Source organism: Lagenorhynchus albirostris, chromosome 7, assembly GCF_949774975.1.
Source record: "Lagenorhynchus albirostris chromosome 7, mLagAlb1.1, whole genome shotgun sequence".
Classification (NCBI taxonomy): Eukaryota; Metazoa; Chordata; class Mammalia; order Artiodactyla; family Delphinidae; genus Lagenorhynchus; species Lagenorhynchus albirostris.
This window is the reverse complement of record NC_083101.1, coordinates 19,747,565-19,772,978: the sequence shown is the minus strand read 5'-3', so window position 1 is coordinate 19,772,978 and position 25,414 is coordinate 19,747,565. Positions and strand designations below refer to the sequence as shown.

At 56.0% G+C, this 25,414-nt stretch overlaps 1 protein-coding gene across 5 annotated transcripts in view; it reads right to left on the bottom strand.

Moving 5' to 3' along the window:
* Positions 1–1,274: 1,274 nt before the first annotated feature.
* Positions 1,275–25,414, bottom strand: part of WHRN (whirlin) — an 87,763-nt gene continuing 63,623 nt past the window's right edge. For 2 of the 5 annotated variants that reach the window (XM_060153323.1, XM_060153328.1), the window contains 10 exons: positions 23,616–23,818; positions 22,494–22,530; positions 21,112–21,324; positions 20,091–20,300; positions 17,274–17,306; positions 6,920–6,991; positions 5,148–5,685; positions 3,086–3,267; positions 2,444–2,566; positions 1,275–2,156 (listed from right to left, as the gene is read on the bottom strand). In XM_060153323.1, coding sequence (XP_060009306.1) covers positions 1,974–2,156; positions 2,444–2,566; positions 3,086–3,267; positions 5,148–5,685; positions 6,920–6,991; positions 17,274–17,306; positions 20,091–20,300; positions 21,112–21,324; positions 22,494–22,530; positions 23,616–23,818 — 1,794 coding nt within the window. In that variant the 3' untranslated portion in view covers positions 1,275–1,973. The remainder of the gene's footprint in view (positions 2,157–2,443; positions 2,567–3,085; positions 3,268–5,147; positions 5,686–6,919; positions 6,992–17,273; positions 17,307–20,090; positions 20,301–21,111; positions 21,325–22,493; positions 22,531–23,615; positions 23,819–25,414) is intronic. The other 3 variants (XM_060153324.1, XM_060153326.1, XM_060153327.1) reach the window with 3 other exon arrangements.

Genomic DNA, 25,414 nt, shown 5'->3' with positions numbered 1-25,414 from the left:
CAACAGGAATCTGGATATCTCTGGGAGCCATTACTCAGCCAACCACACCCATTTTCTACATTGGGAACTAGGGTTTAGAAAGGTGAAATCACTGGCCCGTGACCGCACAGGAGTTGGAGTCTGATGCCAGGAGATCTGGGGCCTGACAAAGCCCTCTTGCAGCCAGATGAGGGTTATTCCCTGCAGGGGTACTAGGGCTGGAGAGGAGCATACAGAGTCCCACGGGAGGGGCTGGGGCTTTGGGGGAGACTGGCTGCTTTAGAGGTCCAGCGGAATCCAGGGCTCTGGCCTCAGGTGGTCTCCTTAAGCTGGGGAGGGGACAGGAGCAGCTAAGAGCCAGATGTGGTACAAGTCTGGGGAATCGACTGCCCCCAGCCCACTTCTGGCAGACCCCTGGACACAGGGCTGGACCAAGCAGGGCTTCTCAAAGTGTTCTTGCGCCACAGAAAGACTGGGGTGAAGGAAATGGGCACTGGGGCTGGCAGCGGGGCTGTGTAGCAGACCATTTTTTGGCCCCCTCCCCTCCCCGCTCCCTCCATGGGTTTTTGCTTCTAACACCCGCTGCCCTTGGCTCCTGGACCAGCGTGGTCTGCACAGGTAGAAGTGATTGGGAATTCACCGCCTCCCCCCTCTCCCCCCAGACCTTGTCCAAAGACTGACAACTTGAAAGCCCTGTCCCCTTGCCCTGAGTGGGGACAACTCGAGGCCAAGCTTACACTCCAGGGTCCCCCGTGGGATCAGGCTGCCACTGTCCTCCCAGGACTTTGCCTGTAATCACATCCTGCTTGGCTTCCTTTCCTTCCCTTCTGATTCCCCCATTGCTATACTGGACTCTCCACCACACTTCCTCAATGAATCACCTGCACACACATCCTCATCTCATAGTCAGTTTCTGGGACCCGCTCTGAGATAGGCCACCTCTCTGTGTTTTAAAACATTCATGCACATGGTGCGTTCTGCCTCATAACATAAATGTGCGCTTAAGATATTACTATGTAAGTTTCAGGGGTACAGCGTTACAGTTGAACAACTACATATACCTGTGCGTTTTGAGCTAAAAATACCTGTAAATCACCTTCAAGGACGGTGTTCCGAAGCTGTGGCTGTGGCTCCAGTGCCCCTGCGTCCCCGCTGTGTGACCCAGATTGAGCCGGGGGGGGGGCAGGGAAAATGTGATACTCTGGGTGACTCCATCTGTCCTACCATCCCCCCTCCACGTCAAGCACTCAAAACGCCAGCCACACAGGCAGGCCACATAGCACGCTGGGTCCTAATCTTGTTCAGATCTCTTTATTGAAAAATTAAAGTCATAAGCTCTGTATATAAATACACTGACGACGCTGGTCACCTGCAAGGCCTCTGGGATAGGCTAGGGGTGTGGTGGGAAGCTGGGATCCCGGGGTACCCAGGGGTGTGGGATGGAAATAAATAATAAATACTATGGAGAATGAGGAGCTAGGAGGAACGGGGTGTGAATGGGGGGTGCTCGATACTTATTTGTGGCACTGAAGGTCCTGCAAGATGCCGCCCTGGCTGGGGGCTGTGTCTACGGATTCTCACGTCACTTCACTCCAGACAAAAGCTCGGGCATCTGGGGATGGGCCAGGTCCTAGCTGGCCGGGGAGCAGCAGGGCCTCCACGCAACCCAGAGTTCCAGGCCCTGGGAGGCCTCAGATGAAGACACAGGCGCTCTGCCCTTCCCCTTAGTTTCTTCCCTTCCTGAGGTCTCATGCTTATACTGAGGGCTTACTGTGTACTGGGCATTGCACCAGACCCCGACCTGACCTTCTGTTTGCTTTGCCCAGCTGTTTTTTCCCGGTTCTGGTCCAGTGGGCCAGGAAGGAGTGGAGGGATGTCTTCCTGCTACCCTGGCCATGCAGCCCCGGCCCCTGAAGGAGCTCAGTAGTGCCAGGAGGGAGGAAGGACCAGGGCCAGGGGCTGGGCAGCGGTGGGAGGCCCCCGGGCCTTGGCCCCTAGAGCATCACATTGAACTCGGTGACCAGGAAGTCGATGTAGTCGCGCTCCTTGCTCTTGAAGGCCTCTGCGATGATGCGCGCGGCCTCGCGATGCTCCTTGCCCCGAAGCGTCACCCCGTTCACTTCCAGGATCACGTGGCCCACCTTGAGCTGCCCGCAGTTGTGGGCTGAGCCGCCTCGCTGCAGGAGTGAGACACAGGGCATGAGCACATGGGGTGCCTGAGGGCTAGGCCAGCCTGGCCTTGACCACCCACCAGGGTAGGCCTGCCACCGCCAACCAGGTAGCCACAATCTGGTGTCCGCTGCCCTGATTAGGAAAACTGTGGCTCAGCGAGAGCAAAGGCGGTATGAGCCTGGGTCTGCCCTTGGGTGCTGGGGCATCTCTGGGCATGGCAAACCCCTGGGATGCTGAGAGGGGGACCTTCAGGGGTAGGGAGACGCGGTCAGGCAGGTCCGTGGGGACGTACCTGAATCGTGACGATCCTAGGCAGGGGCTGGCGGGTGTTGGCGCCACCCTCGATGGCGATGCCCAGGGTGGCTGCACTTTTCTTCACACGGACCAGGGTGGAGGTGGGCTCCAGGAGTCCGGGCTGAAGGTGTGAGAAAGGAAACCAGTGACAGGCCTCCTGGGTGGACAGGCCTGGCCTGGGGGCTGCACCAGCCGTGAGAGGCCTCTGGGTCAGCAGGGTGCAGACTCCAGCCCCGTGTCGGGAGCCTGCAGTGTGCTAGCGCTAAGCACAGCACTTGGGGTTCTCAGCTCTCTAATTCTGAGGCTCGGGAGCTTAAGGGGCGGGCCCAAGGCTGCCTGGGGGTGACCCCAGGACCTGAACGCAGTCTGACTGCCTCGCCACCACATCGTGTCAGAACTGAGCTTGAAGATCCTTGAGACCCACCTTGAGCACTTGGCTCGTCTGTGTCAGTGGCCAAGGGAGGGCCTTCAGACTCTGAATGCAGCGGTCTTTCCAGACACCCACATCCCCCCTCCAGTGACGGGGGGCTCACTACCTCCCCTGTGGTTACTAATCAAGTTGAACCCTGCTCAGGACGTCCTGTTCTTCACCTGGGGCCGGCCTCCCCCTCCCCCTCTGCACCCCCAGCTCCTCGCTCACCGGTTTGGCGGCCCCCTCGGTGGTCCTCTCGTTCCGAGGCGTCTCCTTGCTACTCCTGCTCTTGGTGGACACCACCTGTCTGCCTCGGCCCGGGGCGCTGGCTTCTGCCTCGCCGGCGTCCACGCCACTGTCCTCGCTCAGGGTCTGCCCGCTGTCCGAGAGCTGGGAGAGTGTGGAGGCTGCTGGGAGTGGGGACAGGAGAACAGGCATGGTTTACAGCTGGGGCTGGTGAGGGCTTCCTGGAGGAGCTGAGCGGCAGGCTGGAAGGCTGGGGATTCTCTGGGCAGAGACTCCCTGCCACCCTCCCACCTACTGAGACCTGCGCTTCCAACTAGGCCTGGCCCCAAGGCCACCACTTCCAGGACGTCCGCTTTGACTGCCCCCGGCATAATGATTAAAACAGAGCTTAGGAGGCAAACCCAGCCCACAGATACGGGCTTTGTTCTGCTTTATTTTGTTTTGTTTCTTTTAACTCTCACAGTGTTGTCAATTTTTAATGAAAGGCCATCACATTCGAATTAGGAGATTTCACACAAAAATTAAATTCCAGGCTTCTCGGGAAAAAAAAAGGAAGGTCTGCCATGCTTGGTCTGTGCCCCTGCTGACCCCACCTGGCCTGAGCTGAGTGATGGGCACACGCCCTCTGGTTTAACAGTCAAACCGAAGCCGCTTCACTATGTGTGTGACGGCTTGGCCCCCGAGATTGAGACACTCTGGAGTCTGGCAGGTGGGGTTTGAATCCTCTCTGACCAGCTGTGCAATCCTGGGCGAGTTACACAGCCTCTCTGAGCCTCCATGTTCTTGTTCTAACCCAGGAGCAGCGATGCCTATCCCACGGGGTTATCATAAAGACTAACAGACACGATGTGTTGGGTGAAGCAGCTAGATTGCCTGGCTCCACAATGACATTCTGTGTCTCAGTTTCTTCATCTGTAAAATGGGGATAATAACAGTCCAGCCTCACAGAGCTGTTGGGAGGATTAGATGAGTTACTAATATCGGCAGGGTCCCTAGAACAGTGTTTCTAGCACACAGAGAGTGCTGTACACCTGTTAGCTTTATTATCATGTGTGTCCGGCTCAGTGCCAGGTCTAGAGTGATCCATCTATGATAGCTCAGGTTTCTCTCACCGCATCCTGCCTGCTCTTCCCTTAGCTGCCTTCCGTCAGTGAGCTACTGAATGCAGGGACCCCGCATTCTGCATCCTAGTCTGCCCGCTGCTCGCATACAGCAGGTGCTCAGTAAACGTCCCCTGACCTGGCTGGCCACCTTCCCTGGCCAAGGCTGCCCCGTGCATCACCTTCGCCACAAGATGGCAGCAGAATCCAACAAAACGTACCCAACTCACTAATAGGAGGGAGGGGGGTCCAGGGCCTGCGGAGGGCTCAGCCCTACCGAGTGGAAAGCCAGCTCTGCCATTCCTGCCACCTCCCCAGCTGGACAACCTCTGGAAGCTCAGGGCATGCGGCCTTGGGCTGGCCTCCCAGGTGTCTGGAAGGTCGAGCCCGCACTCTGACCCTGCAGCCCCAGGTCAGGAGACCTCCAGGGGTCCAGAGACTGCAATTTCAATGCCCACCTGTCCCCCAGCACCTGCTCTGTGCCTGGCACTGGGGGACAGAGATCACAGAAGCCACCCCTGCCCTGCACAGGCTCAGTCTTCTTGGGGAGACTTGTAGGTGAGCGCAGGATGACCAGGTCTGGGGCCCCTGGAGGAGGAGCCCGACCCTCACAGCCACCTGGCAGGACTGTCCCTGTTATCTCCAGTCCCCGATGGGAAAGCATGGCAGCCGGTCCACAGTCACACAGCCAGTAATGGCAGAGCGGGGACTCACATTCCCGCCTCTGCCTCCGAAGCCCCTCAGTGTGGGCTTGGGCTCGGGACCCTGTTCCCTGGCCCCCCTGACCCTGAGGGGGCAGGCCTGGGCTCGAAGGCCCCTCACTGGGTGAGCATCTGGTCCCACCTTGGCTGTGCTGATGGGCAGGTCAACGTAGGGGGACAGGGAGCCCCTAAGATGACACAGCAGCACCCTGAGCCCAGCCCGCCAGGGCCTGCGGTACTCACTGCGTGTCTGGGGCAGCGCCCTCACTTCATTCACGTCGGGCTCGCTGTCTGGGCGGTGCACCTCCACCATGACAAAGTGCTGGTTCGTGCCCGTCTGGTCTGGGTGGCCGGAGGGGGAGGGTGGTGGAAGGCTGCCCCCCGCCAGCGTGGCCTCTGCAGGGGGGCTTTTCAGGTGCGGGGGTGACTGGACCCGCGGGAAGGGGCCAATGGGGTGCTGGTTGACCAGGGCCAGATGGGCGTCCAGCGGCCTCTTGGAGCCGGGGTTGGCCGGGGAGATGGAGGCGTAGATGGGGGAGGAGGGCGAGTCCTGTGCTGAGGAGGCCTCTGGGGTGGGGGAGGTGCCCGCCGGCGGGCTGCGGTTCCGCGGAGCAGAGAAGACGATGCCCGCGTGGGAAGACACGGAGGAAGGCGGCTGGAGGTCCTCTCTGCCCGGCTTCCTCGTCTGGGTGATCAGGTGGTCGTGGCCTTGGGGCAAAGGTGATGGGGGAGGCGGTGGCTTGTAGCTAGGCAGTCCCTTGGAGGTGGACTTGACATCATCCTGCCAAAAGACCCAACAGGAGTAGGAGTCAGAGCCCATCGTGCCTGTTAGCGGGGAGACCTGAGCGCCCCAGTGCACCAGGCCCTGGCTGCAATTCCGTCCCTGCTCTATCAGCTCTTGGCCACGCTGCTCTGAATAATGCAACACCCGAGTGGAAAACTTCTCCCTGCGTCTCAGCAGCTGATAAGCATCGGGATCTTGGCGGGAGTCTCTGGGGATGGCATCATTACCTTTGGGAACTGAAGTTCTTGGCATTAGCCAGGGCTTGTCACAGGGCACGGGACTTAATTAGACGCAGGATGCAGAGATGGAAAACAAAAAAGGCCTTTCTTTGGCTTTTCTTTTTAAGGGATTATCATAGCTTCTGGAGACAGGAGGTGTGACAGGACTGATGGGAGAGAGTGGGTAGAAGGTGGACAGACATGGGCTGGGGTGCTGTGTGGCCCTGGGCAAGACACAGCACCTCTCTGAGTGCACCTCTGGGCAATGGGGAAAACTGCACCTACCCAGCAGAGTCGTGGCGGGGGTGAGGAGCAGAGTGCGTAATGCATTAGCAAGGGGCCTGTGACCCGGCAGGCGCTTGGTGAGTGGCAGATCCCGGCATCACTATGCCCCCCTCCCTATGCCAGCATCCCAAACTAGCACAGCTCTGATGGCCTTGTGGGCACTGTTCCAAATTCTTTACTTAGTTTAATTAATTTACTCCTTGCCACAAACTTATGGGGTAGTACACTATTATTACCCCCATTTTTACAGATAGGAAAACCGAGGCACAGAGAAGTTAAGAAACTTGCCCAAAGTCACACAGTCAGTGGCAGAGGGTGGGATTTGAACCCAGGCAGTCTGGTTCCAAAGCCCAGGACATTCAAGAGTTATGTGGGTCAGATCACAAGGCAACGCTACCCAGACTGCTGATGCGCGCGTGTGGGCATGAGGTCACGTTTAACTCCCTTTTCCAGTGCAATCACAGGGCCTCCTTGAGGAGTTCTCGCCACACACTTCATGCTTCAGTACTTGCTATGACAACGTTCAGATAACGCATCAAAAGTTAACACCAACTCGGTAAATAGTCAAACAGCCTGACAGCCCTGCCTAAAACCCCCGGAACTAGCTGAGAGCTCACAGCCGAGGGCCTCTGTCTCCTCCCTGTGGCTCTCACCAGGGAGCCAGCCCCCAGGGTCTCAGGCAGACCCGGGAGGGCAAAACACAATGAAAGGGCCAGAGAGGGTCTTACCAGGGAAACGTCTGAGAGGGTGTTCATATTGCCCTGGACGGCCTCCCCAGTCTCCTCCAGGTCCAGAGTGTTCTAGAACAGAGAAGAAAGCCATGTGAGCAAATACAAACTGAGAGGGAAAAACCACTTGGCTCTCTAGGACACCAAACCTACGTGCCCTGAGACACCTTTGTGCTGTGGTTTAAGTTTCTCCTGACCTGCCCCACTCCCTGGGAATTTACTTTACACATTAAAATTAATGTCGATTTCATTTGGAAATCAATTTCAAGGATGTCTGTTTCTTGGAGATTTTCCAAGCCTCTCCTGAACTACGAGCGGATGCTGTGGCGTGACTCTGGCCTCGACTGGGATTTCCTGTAGCTCAGCCTGTGCTCAACACTCTCAACGCCTCCAAAACCCAAGGGTTCTCTCTCCACTGCTCCCGTCAGGATCCCAGGGAGGTGTGAAAGTGGCAAGATGCAGATGAGAGGCGGATGGGGAGAGTCTCTCTCTCTTTTAATGGTTTTGTGCTGTGGGGGAAGGGGGAGAGGGTTACGGTTTCAATGGAGCTTATTTTGCAAAGATGCTCATTTCTTCCTTTCCTGCCTCACCAGAAGCTTAACGCTCCCTCAGGTGACACTGAGTTTCCATCTCCAGCTACCCCGGGACGCCCAGCAGTGCTCCTCTCTAAGCTGGGCTCCTGAGGCCTCAGCAGAGCCACTTCTCTCCACCTCACCGGGCCCAGGATGGCAAGGAGCCTCCACGACCATCACCCGGCTCAACTCTCAAGTTCAGCGACCGATACTGAGCAGTCTCAGTGCTCCAGACCGAGGGCCTGGGGACACAGAGGACGTGAGACACCGCCCCTGCCTTCAATAGCTTAGAGAGAGTGGGGTGGATGCAAATAAGCAAGGAGGAGATTGCACAGGGTGAGGAGGGGTCATCCGGGAAGGCTTCCTGAAGGAGCGAGCACGGCTTAAAGCTGGGCAAAGGAAGGAATGATGGGTGTTTCAGACGGAGGGATGTGCATTAAGCAGGAAGGATAGAGGATGCTCGAGAATCTTCGGGTGGTTCCACATGAGTTAAGGGCTGCTTAGACCTAAGCCTGAGGGCAGTGGGTCACCATGGAGATGTGGTCAGGTTTGCCTCCTAAGAAGATCCCCTTTGCTCACTTCCTCTCCAGCCACGCTAGAGCCATGCAGGCATGTCAGGGCCTTTACATTTTACACTGGCTGTTCCTTCTGTCTGGAACATGCTTCCCCAGGACTACCCACAAGGCGTGATCTGTTTGCTCACCTCCTTCAAGACCTTACTCAAATATCACCTCCTCAAGAAGGTCCAGGCTGACAACCCCACCTAAAATCACAACCCCCACCCCTGCCCTGCTTTATTTTCCTCCTTTGCACTGATCAGTCTTCACCCAGCAGCCAGGATGTAATCTTGAAAGGTAAATCAGACAGTGTCTCTCCCCAGCTCATAATCCCTCCAGGGTCTTTCCATTTTACGCAGAGGAAATTCCAAACTCTGCCTTCACTGTGCCTGGTGACTGGGCCCTTTCTTGCTACTCTTCCAACAGGATGGGATGGTTCCTGCCTCAGGGCCTTTGCACTCACTGCTCTGCCTGCACTACACTCCTGGCTCACCTTCTCACTTTATTTAGTTCTGACCTTAGTGAGGCCTTCCCTGACCAGCCCTGTTTTCAAACAGCGCCCCTCTCCAACCCCCCCATACCACCTCTGTCTAACCCTTGACCCTGCTTCGTTTTTCTGTGTAAGATTTATCACCACCTGATCGGATACTATTGATTTGCTTATTGTCTGTCTCCCCCCTAGGATAACTCCTCAAAGGCAGGACTTGTGGCTACCTAGTCCCTACTCTATCCTCAGTGTTCAGGATAGTGGCTGCTTGGTAAATATTTACTAAGCAAATTAATTAATCCGCAAATGAATCAGTGGGTGAATGAATTAATCAGTGACCCTGGCTGTCACAGGGAGGAGGCCCGAGCAGGCAAAGAATTGAGCAAGGTGGCTACGGTAGGTCACGGAGAGCAGTAACGGTGGATTGAATGAGGGTGAAGGCGGCAGGTGGGTGGGAGGAGCCCCCTGACCCCACACCCCTAGGGCAGAGGCTACCAAGTCACTCCACACTGACCCCCATCTCAAATGAGCCTCCTGAAGCCTTGAACATTCTGGGTGGGCACAGGGCACGTGTTCAGCCATGGGAATCCACCAACCTACAAGATGCCCCGCCCACCCGGCCCTGAGCCTTTCTCAGCCAGGGCTCCTCATCTGGTCCTGTGAAGCCTCTGGGGCAACGTCAGGCCAGGACAACTGCCTTGTTTTATCAACAAAGCTGAGGCTTACGTGCAAACCTCAGCTTCCTGACCTCTCCCGCTCTCTCCAGCACTGTCTCCCGCGCACCACCTCATGGGAAGACGCCCCGACAGCTTTGGTGATGCAAGGATGGGGGGATCCTTGAGGAGGGGAGGCTGCTCTTTCACACACTGATTAGTGGTTCTGGCTTTTCGGAGGTCGCACCCAGCTCTGCTACTCACAGGTGAGTGACGCTGGGCAAACCACTGAACTGCTCTGTGCCGCAGTTTCCTCATCTTTAACATGGGTAAACGGCAGTTCCTCCCTCATGGAGTTGACGCATTAACACCTGAGAGATGCTCAGAACAGAGCCTGGCGCAGTATAAGAGGGGAGCTTATCAGAAGCCTGGAATCTTGCAAATCTGCCCTGGGAACCATGGCCCTGGCCCATGGCAGCGCTCCGACAGCGCTCCGGAAAGAAACAGTAATCCTTTCACATACCGCCCCCCTCCTCCAAAAGCGTAATGAGTCCAGTGCTCCCAGGAAACGGTCCAGCTGGGCGACACAGGCCACCTAGGATGAAGGTGAATGGCGAGGCAGGTTACGTGCAGTGACTTCCCAAGACTCGGCAGTTACTGCCTTGGCCTCAGCAGGAGGCCCCAAGGGGGTCATGGACCTGGAAGGTGCCTACACCGAAGAGGGGCCCCCATCACCTCAAATGTAGCCACTGCCAGCTGCCCCCAAATTCACCTTGTGGGCTCCCTGGGGGCTTACACGGCAGCCCGCGGCCAGACAGAAGCCCTGGATTCTGTCCTGTTCTGGCGCATCAGGAGCTTTGAATATTCATTTAGTTGATCAACAAGCATTGATCAGGCAGCCTTGACTTACGAGGAAAGCTCATGGGGGTAGAAGGTGAGCAGGCCACTGTGTCCCCAACACCCAGCAGAGGGCCAGGCATGAAGGAGCTGCCCACAGACTCTCGTTCGGGATCACTGATGGGGCTGGTGTTGTAATAGGGCCCGTGGGAGGGGGCAAGGAAGGGTCCCGATCCTGGCAACTCAGGCATGTTTTGCCGAGCGCTACGGCGAGGGCGTGACTTTCTCTCAGAGAGAAGGACATCGGAGAACTCCAAACTGTGGAGGGCCTACTGCAGGCCAGACCCCTGCTGGATGTTTTCCTTACATGGTCTCATTGATTCTCCCAACGACCCTGCAAGGCAGGCACTCCGACTGTCCCCGCTCACGTCTTTTACACTTAAGCTCAGAGAAGGCAGTGACTTGTCCAAGGCCACAGGGCCATTCTACAGCAGATCAGTTTTCTAACCCATGTCAGGGTGACCCCAAAGCCCGTCAAAGGGCCCCAGGAGGACCCTCTCTGAAACAAGAGAGAAAGCAGCCATCGCTGGCCCCTGGCCTCAGTCATTCCCTGCTGTCAGTGGCATCCTGGAGCCAAGATGGAGGGAGGGATGGAGACGTGGGAGGGTGAGGGTGGATCGGGGACAGACATCCGGCCCTGGGAGGAAGGCCTGAAGTGGAGCAAACGGCAGACGGGCTGGAGCCCCGCCCTGCCAGACTCCATCTGCTGAATCCAGACGCTCAGGAGCCCCGAGTCCCCGAGCCATGTTCCTTGTGCATCTGAAATAGCTGCAGACAGCAGGCTAAGAACCCGGGGGATGCGTCAGCAGAAATGCTTCTGGAACAGCCTTCGAGAGGAGGATCAAGGTCGGAGCTCACGAAGGAGCCCGTGCGTCCTGGCCTCCTCCCCACTCCCCTCAGCCCCAGCTGCTTGGGCTGCCCTCCTCCCACACCCACTGAGGCCAGAGACTAGCTAAGGGTGTAAACCTGGCGGCTCAATTAATCCTGCTGGGTGGGACCCTTCATCAATTCTACAGCTGAGGTGACTGAGGCTCAGAGAGGGGAGGCCACCTGCCCAAGGTCACACAGCAAGGACGGAGCAGGAAGCTGAACCCTATTCAAGGTCTGAGTCTGTTATCCAGACTACTTCCCATGAGAGCCAGGATGCCCTCAAGACCTGCTGCCCTTGCTCCCCCGTCTCCTTCCTCCTCAAATCTGTGGCGGCTCAGAAAATCCCCTTCCTTTCAAAGAGAACTCCTTTTCATCTGAGTTTGCCCAGTCAGGGCTCAGATACCCCAGGGTCTGGTTTGAGGGAACTGTGGGGAGAAAATGAAATGAAATCATAGGGGCAATCACCTGTGCTTGCCTCTACCAGATGGACTCGTGATCCTGGAAAGGGAGGCCCGTGCGTGGCCCGGGTGCCACCTCAGCAAAATGAGGCCCTCCCCTCCCCTCTTTCTCTCCTTTCTCTCCCCTCCTCTCTCTCCCCTCCCCTCTCTACAGCCCAGTTCCGGGGTTCCTCTGCCCCCACCCTCTCATTACAATGGGAGGGCTCTTACATAAAGGTGCTATTTTCAGCTCTTCATTCTTCTTGCTTCTTTACTCTGATGTCTGGACTACAGGCTCCCTCCACCTCCACCCCAGAATGCACCAACGGCCTGAGGCTGCGAGTGCCCTCCCCTTTCTGTCAATGGGCAAACTGAGGCACAGAGTCATAAAGGCTTCTGGAAGGTCGGCAGTGGAGGCTGCTGAGAGGTAGAGGACAGCGGGAGAGACAGAAACTAGAGAGGGAGGAGAATAAGAGGGAAAAAGAGAAGGGAGAAGCCTGGGGAGAAAAGACCAAGAAGAGGAGAGCAAGGGGAGAAAGAGGAAGGGATTGAGAGAACAGCAAGAGGTACCCTCTCCAGAGCTGGGGAAGAGGAGCTTGTCGCAGCCGGTAGAGCCAGAAAGTCCTGGTGTTCCTGGGGGGCAGGGGGCTGCCCAGAGTGAAGGGGACAGGTCTGGGGGTCCAAAAGGATCAAGTGGCTAGACCCTGGGGTGATGGCCGTGCTGGTGGAGACAGATCATGCTGTCCCGGCCTCTCCGAGCCCGGGCTCGGGTGGAAGTCTGGAAGCTGGAGGGGAGGGCAAAGGATAGGACAGCGAGAGAAACAATCCTCAACACAGAGGGCTGGAACCTGCACCCGCTGGCGAGGCTGAGGCCATGGGAACTGGCACTGGGCCTTTTAGCAGCTTGTCCACTCCTGCTACCACGTTTGGCCACCAAACCACAGAAGCAGAAAAGCCCCCGGGAAGATGGTGCACAAAGCCCTCCCGAGAGGCAGGTGTTACTGCCTGGTCCCAGCACAGCCCGTGCTTCCTTCTGCCTCCATGCATCTCCCTCCCAATGGTCTTAAGAAGAGGACGTCATTCAGTGGACAGAGAGGGTGACCCAGAATCTCCAGGTCAGGGACAGGAGAGCCCGCAGGACAGGCATTGGAAAGCAGGGCTCCAGGAGGGAGGCAGAAGCCGGTGAACCTGGCTGGGGGAGAACCCTGCATCTTTTATTTTCATTAACCTCTAACCGAAATGTAGCATCTTCTTCCCTTATGAACGGAGGCAACACAGCCCAGCAGAATCAGCAGCGCCTCTGACACGGTCACGGATCTTTCGTAGCACGTGGCGGAGACTGCAAAGTCCCATTTATGCTCATCACGGCCTGACAATTACAGCTGTTACCGACCTGCTGTCAGGCCTTGTTACTGGGCGTGATGATAAAGAAGCACACGTTTTACCATTTGTTTCCATATTTGAAAAAGGCATTTCATCATCTGATTTGTTTCCTTTGTAATCCTGTGTGTTTTCGTTTTAAACATTTAAAACTGTTATCCTGAGAACGGGTCCCAGGGCTTTGCCAGCTTGCCAGGAGGGTCCGCAGCACAGAAAAGGTGAAGCCCCCCCACCCTACAGTCCTACGTCAGTGTTTAGTCCAGCTCTCCTAGGTTATAGCTGGGCAAACCTGGGCTCTGAGGGGAGCAGGGGCTGGTCATGTTCCAGCAGGCTCTGACCTCCACGGACTTGGTTCTATTTGGTGGAAACAGCTTCCAGCACTCGCAAGTCCCCACACAGGGAGGAGAATGCTCCTCAAAGCACTGGGAGGAATGGTCCTTATTTCAGACACCGGCTGAGGCGAAGCTGCAGCCATCCTGAGGGTCACTAATGCCTCCAGTGAAACTATGGTTCTATGCTCTCGCACCACCCTCCGACCCACTTATCAAAGTGTGAATTATGGAGATGATTTGATTCGAGGCTGCCGTCCTCACTGCCCTTGCTAAGCTTCGTGAGGGTGGGCGCTGTTGTCTCTTGTTCCCGGCTACCAGTGCCCCGCTCAGAGCCTGCATGCGGGAGGTGCTGAGCGAATGCTTGCCACATAAACAAGGAGCGGCAGAATGACTGAGTAAATAGATGGGCTCCTTCCTGCTCCCCCGCTAGGGAAGAACTTGCCCAGAAGAGGACTCCTAAACTCACCCGGGCTGGACCAGAGGCACATGCAGCAGGTGGGATGTGTACCTCTCATCATTTGCTCCCTGTTTCTGGAAAGAGCTGCCTTGACAGTCAGGGGTCTCTGCAGCTGTAGGCGTCTGACACAGGCCTGAGCGCCTCCGCCCTCCTTTGGCCCCGGATGAAGAGGAAAGGCAAGGAGGCCATGGGGAGGAGGCTGACACTGCCAAGTGCTGACAGCCACGCCCTGCACCCCCTTCTCACCTTACTGCAGGGGAGACGGCAACGGCCTTTAGAGGCAGGGGCCCCACCTCCAGCACCCTTTAGCAAGCCTGGGGAGCCCCTTTCCAGGTACATGAGAGGCCTAGAGTGCAGAACCTCTCAAATCCAGGAGGAAGAGGGCTGTGGGTAAGGCCAGGGCAAGCTCCACTGCCACCCCGACCTCAATAGCATCTGCTCCATAGGTACAAGGCTGGCTTTGGCCTTTCAGCCCCTTTTCCTCTGCAGTGCCCTCTGCCAGCCTTTAGAGTGCCAACAGAATCGGCTCCTATATAGTCCACACCTGTAAGTCCACCCCTACTCTCCATCTCCACAACAACCTGTAGATGGGCGGCCTTATCAGCCCACTGTACAGATGCAGAAAACTGAGGCTCCCAAAGCTTAAGTCGCCCGCCCAAGGTGACACGGCTACTAGTTGGGAGAGCCAGCCCTGGTGTGTGGGATTCCAGAGCTTGTGCACTTAAGCCCCTCCCCCACAGGCCTGCTCACACCAGATGAGGAATTCAAGAAATGTCGGGCCGGCCTTTCTTCTTTCACGCAGCTCTCCTGGCCGACATCTTTATGGGAGGGGAATGATACCGTTTGGAGGCAGCCAAAAATTCCCAGGGCTGACTCTCTATTAGACAAATGGAAAATAAACACAATTTGTTGAAGGGGGAAGGCTGCATCTGATTTCCTTTGATCGATTGTGTCTGGTTTGAGGGAAAATGGCTGCAGAATGAGCCACGTTTAGCCTGGGATTGATAACCGTGCAGCGCGATCCAGGGAATTGGGGTTAAACGGGAACCGGCTCCAGCTGGGGCATCCGTCTGCGGCATGTGGGTCACGAGAGCCAGCCGCCTGCCCGCCTGCCCGTCTGAACGCCAGAGCAGAGGACATTTTCCTACAATGTGGGAGGTAACTGTTCAGGAGGCTGGAACGTTAGAAGATGATCCTGGGTGGCCAGGGAATGAGGTTTCATTTCGGTTTCTGCTTCACATTTCCTTGAACTCTGCTCTGTGCCAAGCCCTGGGCTGGCAGTGGGGACACAGACAGGAGAAAAATGAGGTCCCTGTCTGACCCCACCAGCTTCCCCTGTGTCCTGGGGAAGACACTCAGGCAGAGGTTAAAGCAACATGGCGGACATTTTAATGGAGATGTGAAAAGCACGCGTGCTCCACGAGGGAAGGGATTTTGGCCATGAGCAAGAAATGTTTTCGGTTGTTGTCCATCCAGATTGTGGGGCATGTTTGTTACTCAGCATCCCTGCAGCAAAAGCTCACTAATACATGGTGGTGTTGCAGACCAGTGCCTGGCACTTAGCAGCAAATGAATTAATATTATTTTAAGCTCTCTCTCAGGAGGAATGATGCAGCCCTTGTTCAAATACACAGATAAGTGGTGGGAACACAGGGCTGCCATTCCTTGCCGTGCCTCCCCTGGAATATTTTCCAGAATCTCCTGACAAGAGGACTCTCAGAGTTGGAGGAGACTTGGGGGTCTGCCTGCAATTGTACAGATGGGGAGACTGAGGCTGACGGTGAGTGAGGGGCTTTCCTGAGGGTGCACTGCGTGGTGGGGGCAGAGAGGAGGAAGGGTGTGGGCTCCTGACTCCCTGGATGGGCCTGGTGCCCTACATTCCTGCATAGAGGGGCTTCCAGGAGGAGGTTTCTGTCCTTGGCTCTGCATGCAGGCAGCATGGGGTGTCCAGTCTGAGACCTGCTGTGGGGGAGGGAGGGTGTTCCCAGGAGACACTGAGGCCAGGGCTGACCAGGCAGCAGGAAGAGCTGGCGGCTGCAGAGCCCGTCATCACATCTCTTAGCAGCTCAGGCTGCACGACCTCCCCGGGCCCTTCCTGGGAATGAACCTGTTCTTGGTTCAAACCCATCCCCATCTGTTCTCAACAATCAGCGGCATCCTGGTGAACTAAGTCAGATCATGGCAGCCCCTGCTCTAACCTGCCAACGGCTCCCATCTCACTCAGACGCGAAGTCAAAGTCCTCAGCACATAATCCATCACTGCCCTTCCCCTTGCTGACTGCTCCAGCCTCATGGCTTCCGGACTTTGCTCAGACACTCCAGACCTGCTCCCACCTTAGGGCCTTTACATTTGCTGTTCCCTCTGCTGGAAACACTCTTCCCCAGCTGTGGGCAGGACCATCTTCCTCACCTTTTTCAGATCTTACCGCAGGTGTCACTTCCTGACCATGCCACCCCCTCCCCAAGTCCCCTTTCCTGTTTCATTTTTCTCCTTAGCACTTTTTACCACGTAACATACCGTGCATTTCAGTTATTTATGTGGTTTAGTCTGTCATTCCTGCTCTACCCTAAATTCCATAATGGAAAGAATTTCTTTGTAGTTCTTTCATCACTGTATTCCCAGCACCTAGAACTGGATATAGCACATAGCAATCACTCAATTGATATTTGGTAACAGAAGGAAGAGAAAGAGGGAGAGAGGAGATGATAGATAGATAGATAGATAGATAGATAGATAGATAGATAGATAATGCCTAGCAAGCATCTGGTGAGCTGCTTCAGGGAAGAATCACAATCAGACTGCAGTGTTAACAGCACCAGCTCAGAGGTAAGCAGGCCTGGGTTTGAATCCACATTCCACTGTTCACTAGCTGAGCAATCTTGAAAAAGTCACTTCTCTCTAAGCCTCAGTTTTCTTCTCCGTAAAATGAGGATCATAGCAGTACTTGCCACACCTAGTCACGGGGCGGGTCAAGGAAGATACAGTTGGAAAGCATTATCATAGTGTCATGGAGATGCCTGACAAATGCCAGCCACTATTAAAAAGGCCCAAATTATTAATATGGACCAGGCTCTATGCTGAGCACTAGGGATTTGATGGTAACTCCAGACACAGCTGTTGCCCTCAAGCAGCCCACAGTCAAGGCGGGTAACCAGCCAGTCTTGTACAAATTATTGGAATATAATGACACAAGAGCCATAACAGCAAGAAGCCCAAGGGGCTGAAGGAGCCACAGGCTCAAAGTCACCCTCCTTGAGAGGATCAGGGAAGTCTGCTTGGAAGAGGTGGCATGTGAGCTAAGGGCTGAAGCACACACAGGAGCTAGCCAGGCCATGTGACGTGGGAAGGAGAACACTCCAGACAGACAGATTGTGTGGCATATGTGAAGGCCGAGAGGTCTCTCAACAGCTCCATGGCACAGAAATTATCATCCTCACTTTATAAAACTGAGCTCAGAGAGGTGAAACTACTTCTTGAGGTCACACAGCAAGGAAGTGGCAGAGCTGGGATTTGAACAGAGGGCATTCTCACTCCAGAGCCTGAAAAACCTGATGAACTGGCAAACAGGAGAGAGAGTGAGCACCCCGAAGAAGCCCAGCTCCCCACCAGGGCTGGGTGCGGGTGTAAGGAGGTGGGGGGAAGGGCCACAGCCCCCTGCCTCTGCCCCAGCTAAGGCACTCCCACAGCCCCCCTTGGCAGGAAGGACGGTACCTCCATCAGGTCTATAAGCCACAGCAGCCGCTCCTGGGGAGGAAGGGTGGGCAAAAGGCAAAAAGAAAAATACATCAAATAAATATTAGGGATGGAGTGGGCACAGCAAACCCCCTTCCCAGACACCCCTCCCCACACACACAAAAAGGCAAAATAAGCAAAGAGATTCTCCAAGTCCCTTTTTTCTTTACTTGGGATGCTGTGGGCAAGAATAAAGAAGGGGTGAGGAAACCCCACTGCTACCATCAGCATGGCCTCGTTCTAACTGCCTCCTTGAAGGAAACCAGGGGTTCCTCACTGCTCTGCAGAAATGACACGTGTCCTTAAAAAGGGTCTTCAGGAGATGGTCATGCCCCTGGAGGCAATCCTGGGGGTCTCTAGCAGTTGAGGCTAGGGTCATTATTCCCACTTGGCAGATGGGAAAACTGAGGCTAAGCAAAGGGAAGTGACTTGTCCAAGGTCACACCTGCAACTGAAAGGCAGAGCTGAAGGAGGACCCTGTTCAGAAGCCTCGATCAGAGAAGACCCAGATTTCAGGGAGGCCCAGGCCCCATGGTGGCAGAGAAGCTCAGCGTCTGCAAACTGGAGCCCTGGGCTGTGCGTGTGGAGAGCACCCAGGGGGGATGAAGTTTGGAGGGGCAGTGGCAGGTCCTCAGCCCAGTGCTTTCCAGAAGCCACCAAGTGCCTGCAAGGCCCCGGATACAGGGTGGTTTTTCCGGCCAGGTTGGGACGGGTCAGGAAGAACAGAGGTTTCCTCTGCCCTCGGGCTGTGGGCAGCACGTCTGGGATGTTACTCATCCTTTACTCCTCCCAACCAGCTGCCCCATCGCGAGGAGGGAGATGGAGCCACTGCAGATGGAGGCAGCCTTTCCACGTTGCCTCTCCTGCCTGTACGATGTTCTCTTAGCACCCACCTCCAAGGGCTCGCCCTGGTCTTGGTTAGCCCTGATCTGACATGCCCGAGCTATCCAGTGGGTCTCAGACTCATGGTTATTCCCACTTCAGAAGCTGGGAGACCCCTTCCATCTGTCCCATGAACTCCCTGCTCAAAATCATCCCGTGGCCTTTCTGAAGTCTGCCTTTCCCAGGGTGCTCCAATCCACAGGGAGGGTCTCTCCGGCAGGGCAGGGTCAACTGCCACAGCTGGGGCTCAGATGGCCAGGGTCAGTGCTCCCCAGGTGCAGGAGAGACCCCCGGGCTGGGACAGGGTCATGGGAGGCCAGTGCTGAGCTGGGGCCGGGACCCCTGCCCAGAGCCCTTCCTGGGTATAATAGTTACCCTGAGGCGTCTTAGTGCTGCAGCCTGGCCTGCCATCAGGGCCTCGGGCTGCCGTGGCCAGGGCCACCCAGGGCCTCAGGTGATTTAACCTAAACCTCTTGCCTCCCAGGTTAGAACACACCCCATCCCACCCACTGGATTTCTCATCCCTGATTCTAAAGGGACCATCCCAGAATTAGAGTCGGCAATCCTCCAAGTTTTAGAGCAGTGACTGATATGAAGCCAACTCATGGACATCATCACGTCAATCTCTGTGGAGTTGGACCCAGAGAGAAATAAACCCTCGGGCCAGGGCCCCCACAGCCTGAAACCAGCTCATCACCTGTGTGCTACATCAGAGCCAAACATGCAGCCCCAGGCAGGAGGCAGCCTCCTCCCTGCCCCAGAAGTGATCTGCTCATCCTGAAGCATGACATCGCCTCCACTGCAGCTGCGTCCAGAGCCAGGAGGAATATGTGGCAGCTTCCTGGTCGCCCCAGGAAGGACGAGGACTCTTGGGGGATGAAGGTGACTTGGGATGGTAGGGATAGGAGGTAGAGGAGTAGAAGTTTCCCCAGAAACTCAGATCCCCAGAGCTAAAAAAAAAAAAAAAAAAGCTATATTGGGAGCTGGAGTCCCCAAGGGAAAGGCGCACATGCTCCAGGGCTGTCTCCTGGTGGCTGCAAGCTCACCTGTGCCCACTTACCACCTGTGTCAGCAGGTGGACGTCACTGCACTCTCAGACCCCCTGCTCCCCCAACAGGACAACGAACACAGTCTAACAGAGATTCCACCCGTAAGAGCTCCCAGTTCAGTGTCTGGGAGTAACGGTGTTTAAGGAACTCGACTTCCCCACTCCCTTTCCGCAGCAGAGAGGTGCTGAATGACCGACAGACGGGAAAGGAGAGGATGGGGCCAAGCCGGCTCTCCCGAACTCCAGCTCCGGCTCTCCCCAAGGCACGGACCTTAATAACTGGCTGTTCCCCATGATGGATAATAAGGCATTTCCTCTGCCCTTTCCTTGCAAAGGCTTCCCGGGGTTAATCTGCCTCTGAGCATGCTGGGGGCAGAGTCACACCATGAGATGGGCCAGATGCTTTTCTAGGGGCTGGCGAGTCTGGGAAAGTCAGGCTGGGCTTTGGGGCTCCAGAGAATCAGGAGGGTGTGTCTCAGGGAAGATCCCAGTCACGACCACGACCACGCATGCGCTGTGGGGTCTCTCGTGGCATCCTCGCATGAATTGGCATTATTTTTTCTATTTGTCTCATGACCTGTGTTTTTCACCTTTCTCCCCCAGCCTGCACCCTATCCCCCAGACTCTGGGCGCCTGAGGCAGGGCCACAGCTGCCTTGTTCACCTGCTGGCATGCAGCAGGCCCCCAACCATTAGGAGGTTTTCACAGGTGAAAAGACAGGCTCGGAAAGGCAAGAGCTGGCAAGGGCTCGAATCCCAGCACAGACGCCCAGTGCCGGGATTCGAACCTGGAGGGGTCTCACTCAAAGCCGTTATCTTAACGCCCCTGCTGGCCAGCAAGCCAGCGACGCGGCAGGGGCAGCTCACCCTGGCTGAGCTGACAGTGGTGGAGGTGCCGTGGCTGCCCGTGGACGAGCCTGTGTCGCTGCAGGAGACCATGGAGTAGGTGTCCCCGGCCACAGGGCTGGGGGGCTGCCGTGCCTTCATTGACTCGATCTCCCGCCTCAGCACCAGGTGGTCGAAGCGGTCCAGGTCTTGCGGGGAGATGGTACCTCTCACCTCAGACAGGAGCAAGAACTGGAGGCAGGGACAAGGCGGGCACTCAGTGGGGAGCTCCACCAGCAGGTGGGACGGCCCCCTGCCACCCCAAATGACCCGCATGCAAACCTGGCCCCTGGCCTCCCCTCCTTCACCCTCGGGGCTCCCCACTGTGCTAGGAGAAAAGTCCAAGCGCCTTCGCCTGGAGGCCGGGCCCAGCATCATCTGACCCCTGCCTCCATCTCACCACTTCCTCCCCGGCATCTCAGCCTGCACATACGCCTGCAAGTCCCTGAACAGGAAGCCCCTGGCTGTCCCTTCCCCCTCCTCTCCAAATTGCATTTCCTCTGTTAAGTCTTCCCAAATGTAACCTCCCAGTGGATTTAATCACTTCTTCCTCCATGCAGCTTTTGAACCTCAGACTTCCACTAGAGCAGGGTTCTCAAAGAGGGCAGCACGGCACAGTCACTTGGGGGGCTCGTAAAAATTACTGGTGGCCGGCTCCCATCCACAGAGGTGTGCGGTCAGCCGGCCTGCGGTGGGGCTCGAGCATCGCTCTTTAAGAGCAGCCCAGACGACTCTGAATGTACACTCAGCATGGAAAGCCGCTGTGTTAGGGCCCCAATCACAGGGGACCTTAACTGACAGTTTCCCCAGGAGTCTGCGGGCTCCCCCGGGGCAGGGTCTGTCTCGGTCACCAGCCTCCGCCTGGGGTTCAGTCTGGGCCTGACTCTTTGTGGGCTCTCAGGAGAGGAGTGGGGGACAGAGGGCGGCAGGGGAGGATGCGGAGACCCTGAGAGCTGAAGCCAGGCGCCCCCAGCCCCGCCTTGCCCGAGGAGGTGCGGGTCACCTTGGCATGGGTGTTGAGCAGCTCAAACAGGGCCATGACGAGGGCGTCCACGGACACGCTGCCGCCGCGGTACTCCTCCAGGTAGTAGGCCATGGTGGCACGCTCCCGCGCGCTCAGCAGGTGCCGCGCCTGCGCCTCCAGCAGCACCCGCGTCTGGTTCCCCAGGCTGCTCAGGGTCACCTGGGAGCCGGCCGGCCCCTTGTAAAACCCCAGCTGAAAGACAGCAAGACAGAGGCCTGGGAATTCGGAGCTGCTCTGGAGGCAAATGGCCAGGCCCAGCCAGCGACCCCCTTGCCGAGGGATGGGGTGGGTCCCTCTGAGGTCTCGGGCCGCATGGGAAAGCTGCAGATGTTACCGCTATGTTCCCAGAGCACGCGGCCTCGTGCACTTGCCAAGTGCTTTCACGGCTCATGTAGCACGTTTACGTATGTTATCTCATCAGAGCCTTGTGACCATTCAGAGTCGAGCAGTGGTATTATTTTGGTGCCCATTTTACTCTCTAGGTTGAAATATCTTTCTTGGTATGGGGATAATAGTAATTTTATTTCCAAAACATCGCTCAGATCTGCACCCACACGCTCCACCCTTCCCGGCACTGCCTCTGCCACCGTCAGCTGTGTCTAAGACGCCATCCGGTCTCCCTCCTTGTCTTTTCTGCCTCTCTCTGTCACCTACACGGAGCTGCTGAGAGGACCTTGTAAAAACACAGATCTCCTCACCTTGCTCCCCTGTTTAAGCCCTTCAGAGGCAACCTATCGTTCTAGGTTAGCAGGCAAACCTCTGACGCGACCCCGAGTCCGGCGTGACCTGGCCCTCCCACCGCCAAGCCAAGCGCGGCACCTGCCTCAGGCCTCTAGCACAGGCGGTGCCCCTGCCTACGCCATCCCTCTCCTGCTCCTGCCCAGACTTTGAGCTCACTAACCTCCACTTCTCGTTCGGTTTACGGCCCAGACACCGTGTCACTACCTCAGAGAGCCTTTGCCCTCTCCCTCTGGCCTCTCCCCCAATGTCAACTAGGTGTCTCTGTCATTCTCTCTCATCAGACGCAGCACCTTTCCTGGATGGCACTGCAAGTCTTTTGTGATTAGATACATGTGCAGTTTTGTTTTGTTTTGATGTGCGTCTCCTTCACTGGGGATAACCTCCACCGGGGTGGGGACCTGATCTGTTCCGTTCGTGCCGTTAACCCAGGTGTCCAGGGCGGTACCCAGAACCCGGTGGCACTCACAGACGTGTGTAGGATGGAGGATGGACAGTCAGCGGGCTGACCAAATGAAATGAGATCGTGTCCGTGAGTCTCTCAGACCACCCTGCCAGGCCCAGAGCTCCCCGCATGGGGAGCTGTGAAGAAGCTGAAGATACCCAGACAGAGAGCAGCCTACCTTGCTGGTCCCCTCTGCTGTGAGATCCCCAGGAAAGCTATGAAGAAAGACAAGCATGTTCAGCCTCATGTCTGAGCAGTTCAAACAGGCACGGGGAAGGGAACGGCTGCTTTGCTGCGGGACGAGCAGAGCTTTGGGAGAACTCTGGCCTGCACTCGCCGGGGCCACTCAAGGGAATATCAACCCCTGGACAGACGGGCAGCTTCTGTCCTCCTGACTGACCATGTGGATGGCATTTCTAAAACCATGCAAGGTGGCATCCTGAGTTGTTTCCAACCCGACAGGGGCCAGGGAGGTAACAAGGAGAGGAGAGACTACACGGCAACTGCCTCGTGGCCTCAGGGTCAGGCCAACGTCAGGGAGGGTGGGGATGGGGTCAACTGGAGGTGCTGAAGTGCAATGCGCAGGTGCAGCTTGGTTCCAGTCTATTTTCACAAAAAAACGGGGGCTCAAGCTGCCAGGATCCTTGATTTTCAAGAAGCAGCCAGAAATCCAGTTTTTTTCATGGGAAACCAGATGACCTTTTAAATGTTGGTAACTAATTTTTTAAAATGATAATACTGTGCAGGTGAAAGGAAGAGAGGAAGAAGGGAGAAAGAGATGCTCTGGGTGTGTTTGGCTTGGGGGCCACCAGCCAGTCTGAGACTTCTGATGGAAGTCCAAAGGTGACACTTTACATTACTAGCAGCTGCACAGCCACCTGGCAACTGTATCTCACTTTGTGACTCCCAAGGCCCTTTCACCCAAGTGACGCATGGGACCCTCATCCACACACCTGGGATGGGGGCTGGGGTTGTGATTCCCACTCCTCAGACAAAGCAACTGAGGGCCCAAAAGTAAGTTATGTGATTTGCTGGGGGGCAAATAAAGACCGGGAGAGCCGGGTCCTGTGGCTCAGCTTTCCAAGGGAAACCAAGGCCAGGAGGGGACAAGGGATGTGCCCGAGGTCCTGCCCGGCAAACGGAAGGGACCCCGGGGCTGGGACCACAGGCTCTGGGAATCAGCGCAGTCTTCACAGGTCAGGGCATGGTGCATGGCGAAGAGGTGGGAAGGGCTGTTACTGCCTTTCAGAAATGGCCCTGGGGTCCTGGGGCTCAGAGCGAGAGAGCAGGGCAGCCACACCCTGTTGAGTTCGTGGCGGTGTCCCCGATCCGGGAGCTGGCAATCCACTTGGTCTTGTCCACGGTGGTTCGGGCACGGGGCAGCCTCCCGACATCCTTCACCGTCAGGATGAGGTGCTGGGATGACTTGAGCAACCTGACCGCTTCGTCGTGCAGGATGTTGAGAAAGCTCTGCCCGTTCACCTCCAGAATCTGGTCCCCAACCTGCCAAGACCACAACACAACACAGTCACCTGGGCTGTTTGCAGGACACCTAACGTCAGGGCTTCAGAGCCCCGACCCCAATTCTCCTCCTGGGTAGCCTACCAAGGAGGTCACCGAGCCTCAGAGAGTCTATGCGGGTGCTTGAGGTCATACAGCAGGAGGCTCGAAGAGGTTATGTGAATTCCTGAGGGCCACACAGCAAATCAATGGTAGAACCAACTGTCCAATCCTGATCTTCAACTCACGTTCCTGTCACTGGAAAGGGCCACCTCCCCTCAACTTAGCAATGGCTTTGAGGGATGTGTCTGTGAGATTCCCAAGGGTCCCCTGATCTAGAAAACAAAAGCCATTTCAGAGGCCTGGAGGTGGGTGGAACTGGGGGTAGGATGAGGTGTGAAGGCAGAGTTCCATTATTTTCCTTTTACACTTCTACACTGTTAAAATTTTTTTTTACAAGCATTGTAAATTTTTTTACAAGCTTGTAAAATTTTTACAAGCATGCATTCTTATATTACCTTAAAGTGTAAACATCATTTTAAGTTACTCAAGAAAAAAGCAATAAATGAGAAAACTAGCCTTCCGTTAAAGGGATAAATATATTGCTTGGATTCTTATGACAAGAAGGTGGTTTGGGGGCTTCCCTGGTGGCGCAGTGGTTAAGAATCCGCCTGCCAATGCAGGGGACACGGGTTCAAGCCCCTGGTCTGGGAAGATCCCACGTGCCGCAAAGTAACTAAGCCCGTGCGCCACAACTACTGAGCCTGCACTCTAGAGCCTGAGAGCCACAACTACTGAGCCCACGTGCCACGACTACTGAGCCCGCGTGCCACAACTACTGAAGCCCGCACACCTAGAGCCCGCGCTCGGCAACAAGAGAAGCCACTGCAATGAGAAGCCCGCGCGCAGCAATGAAGACCCAACGCAGCCAAAAATAAATAAAATAAAATAAATAAATTTTAAAAAAGAAGGCAGTTTTATTTTGTAATGTAAGAACATATTTTTTAATGAAAGGAGTAAAAAACAGAGAGAAAACACTAGCCTTCCAATAAACATAAGTATGTGACAAAACCAGAAGAGGTTGGCTGGGAAGCTGCTGCAGTGTGACCTGGGGCATGTCAGAAGGACGTGCAGCATGTTTAAACTCGGAGGTTCAGTGCTTTTCCTCTGTTCACTGATGGGTGACCAGAGGGGGCTGCCCAGGGTCAAAGCCCACCGTGGCCTTGAAGGGCAGCCCCATAATGCCAATTATTTTTTATATGTGTTTATTTATTTACTTATTTGGCTGCACCAGGTCTTAATTGCAGCACACTGGATCTTCATAGCCGTGTGCGGGATCTTTTAGTTGTGGCAGGCAGGCTCCTTAGTTGAGGCTCACCAGCTCCTTAGTTGCAGCACGCATGTGGGATCTAGTTCCCTGACCAGGGATCAAACCCGGGCCCCCTGCATTGGGAGCGTGGAGTCTTAACCGCTGGACCACCAGGGAAGTCCCCATAATGCCAATTATTCCTGTGGCCGCTTTTCCTTCTCGCCCCGTCCCAGCCTGCTGATGGCGCATGGTCACCCCCAGGGGCGTTTTCCAGCGTTTTTCAAAGCAGA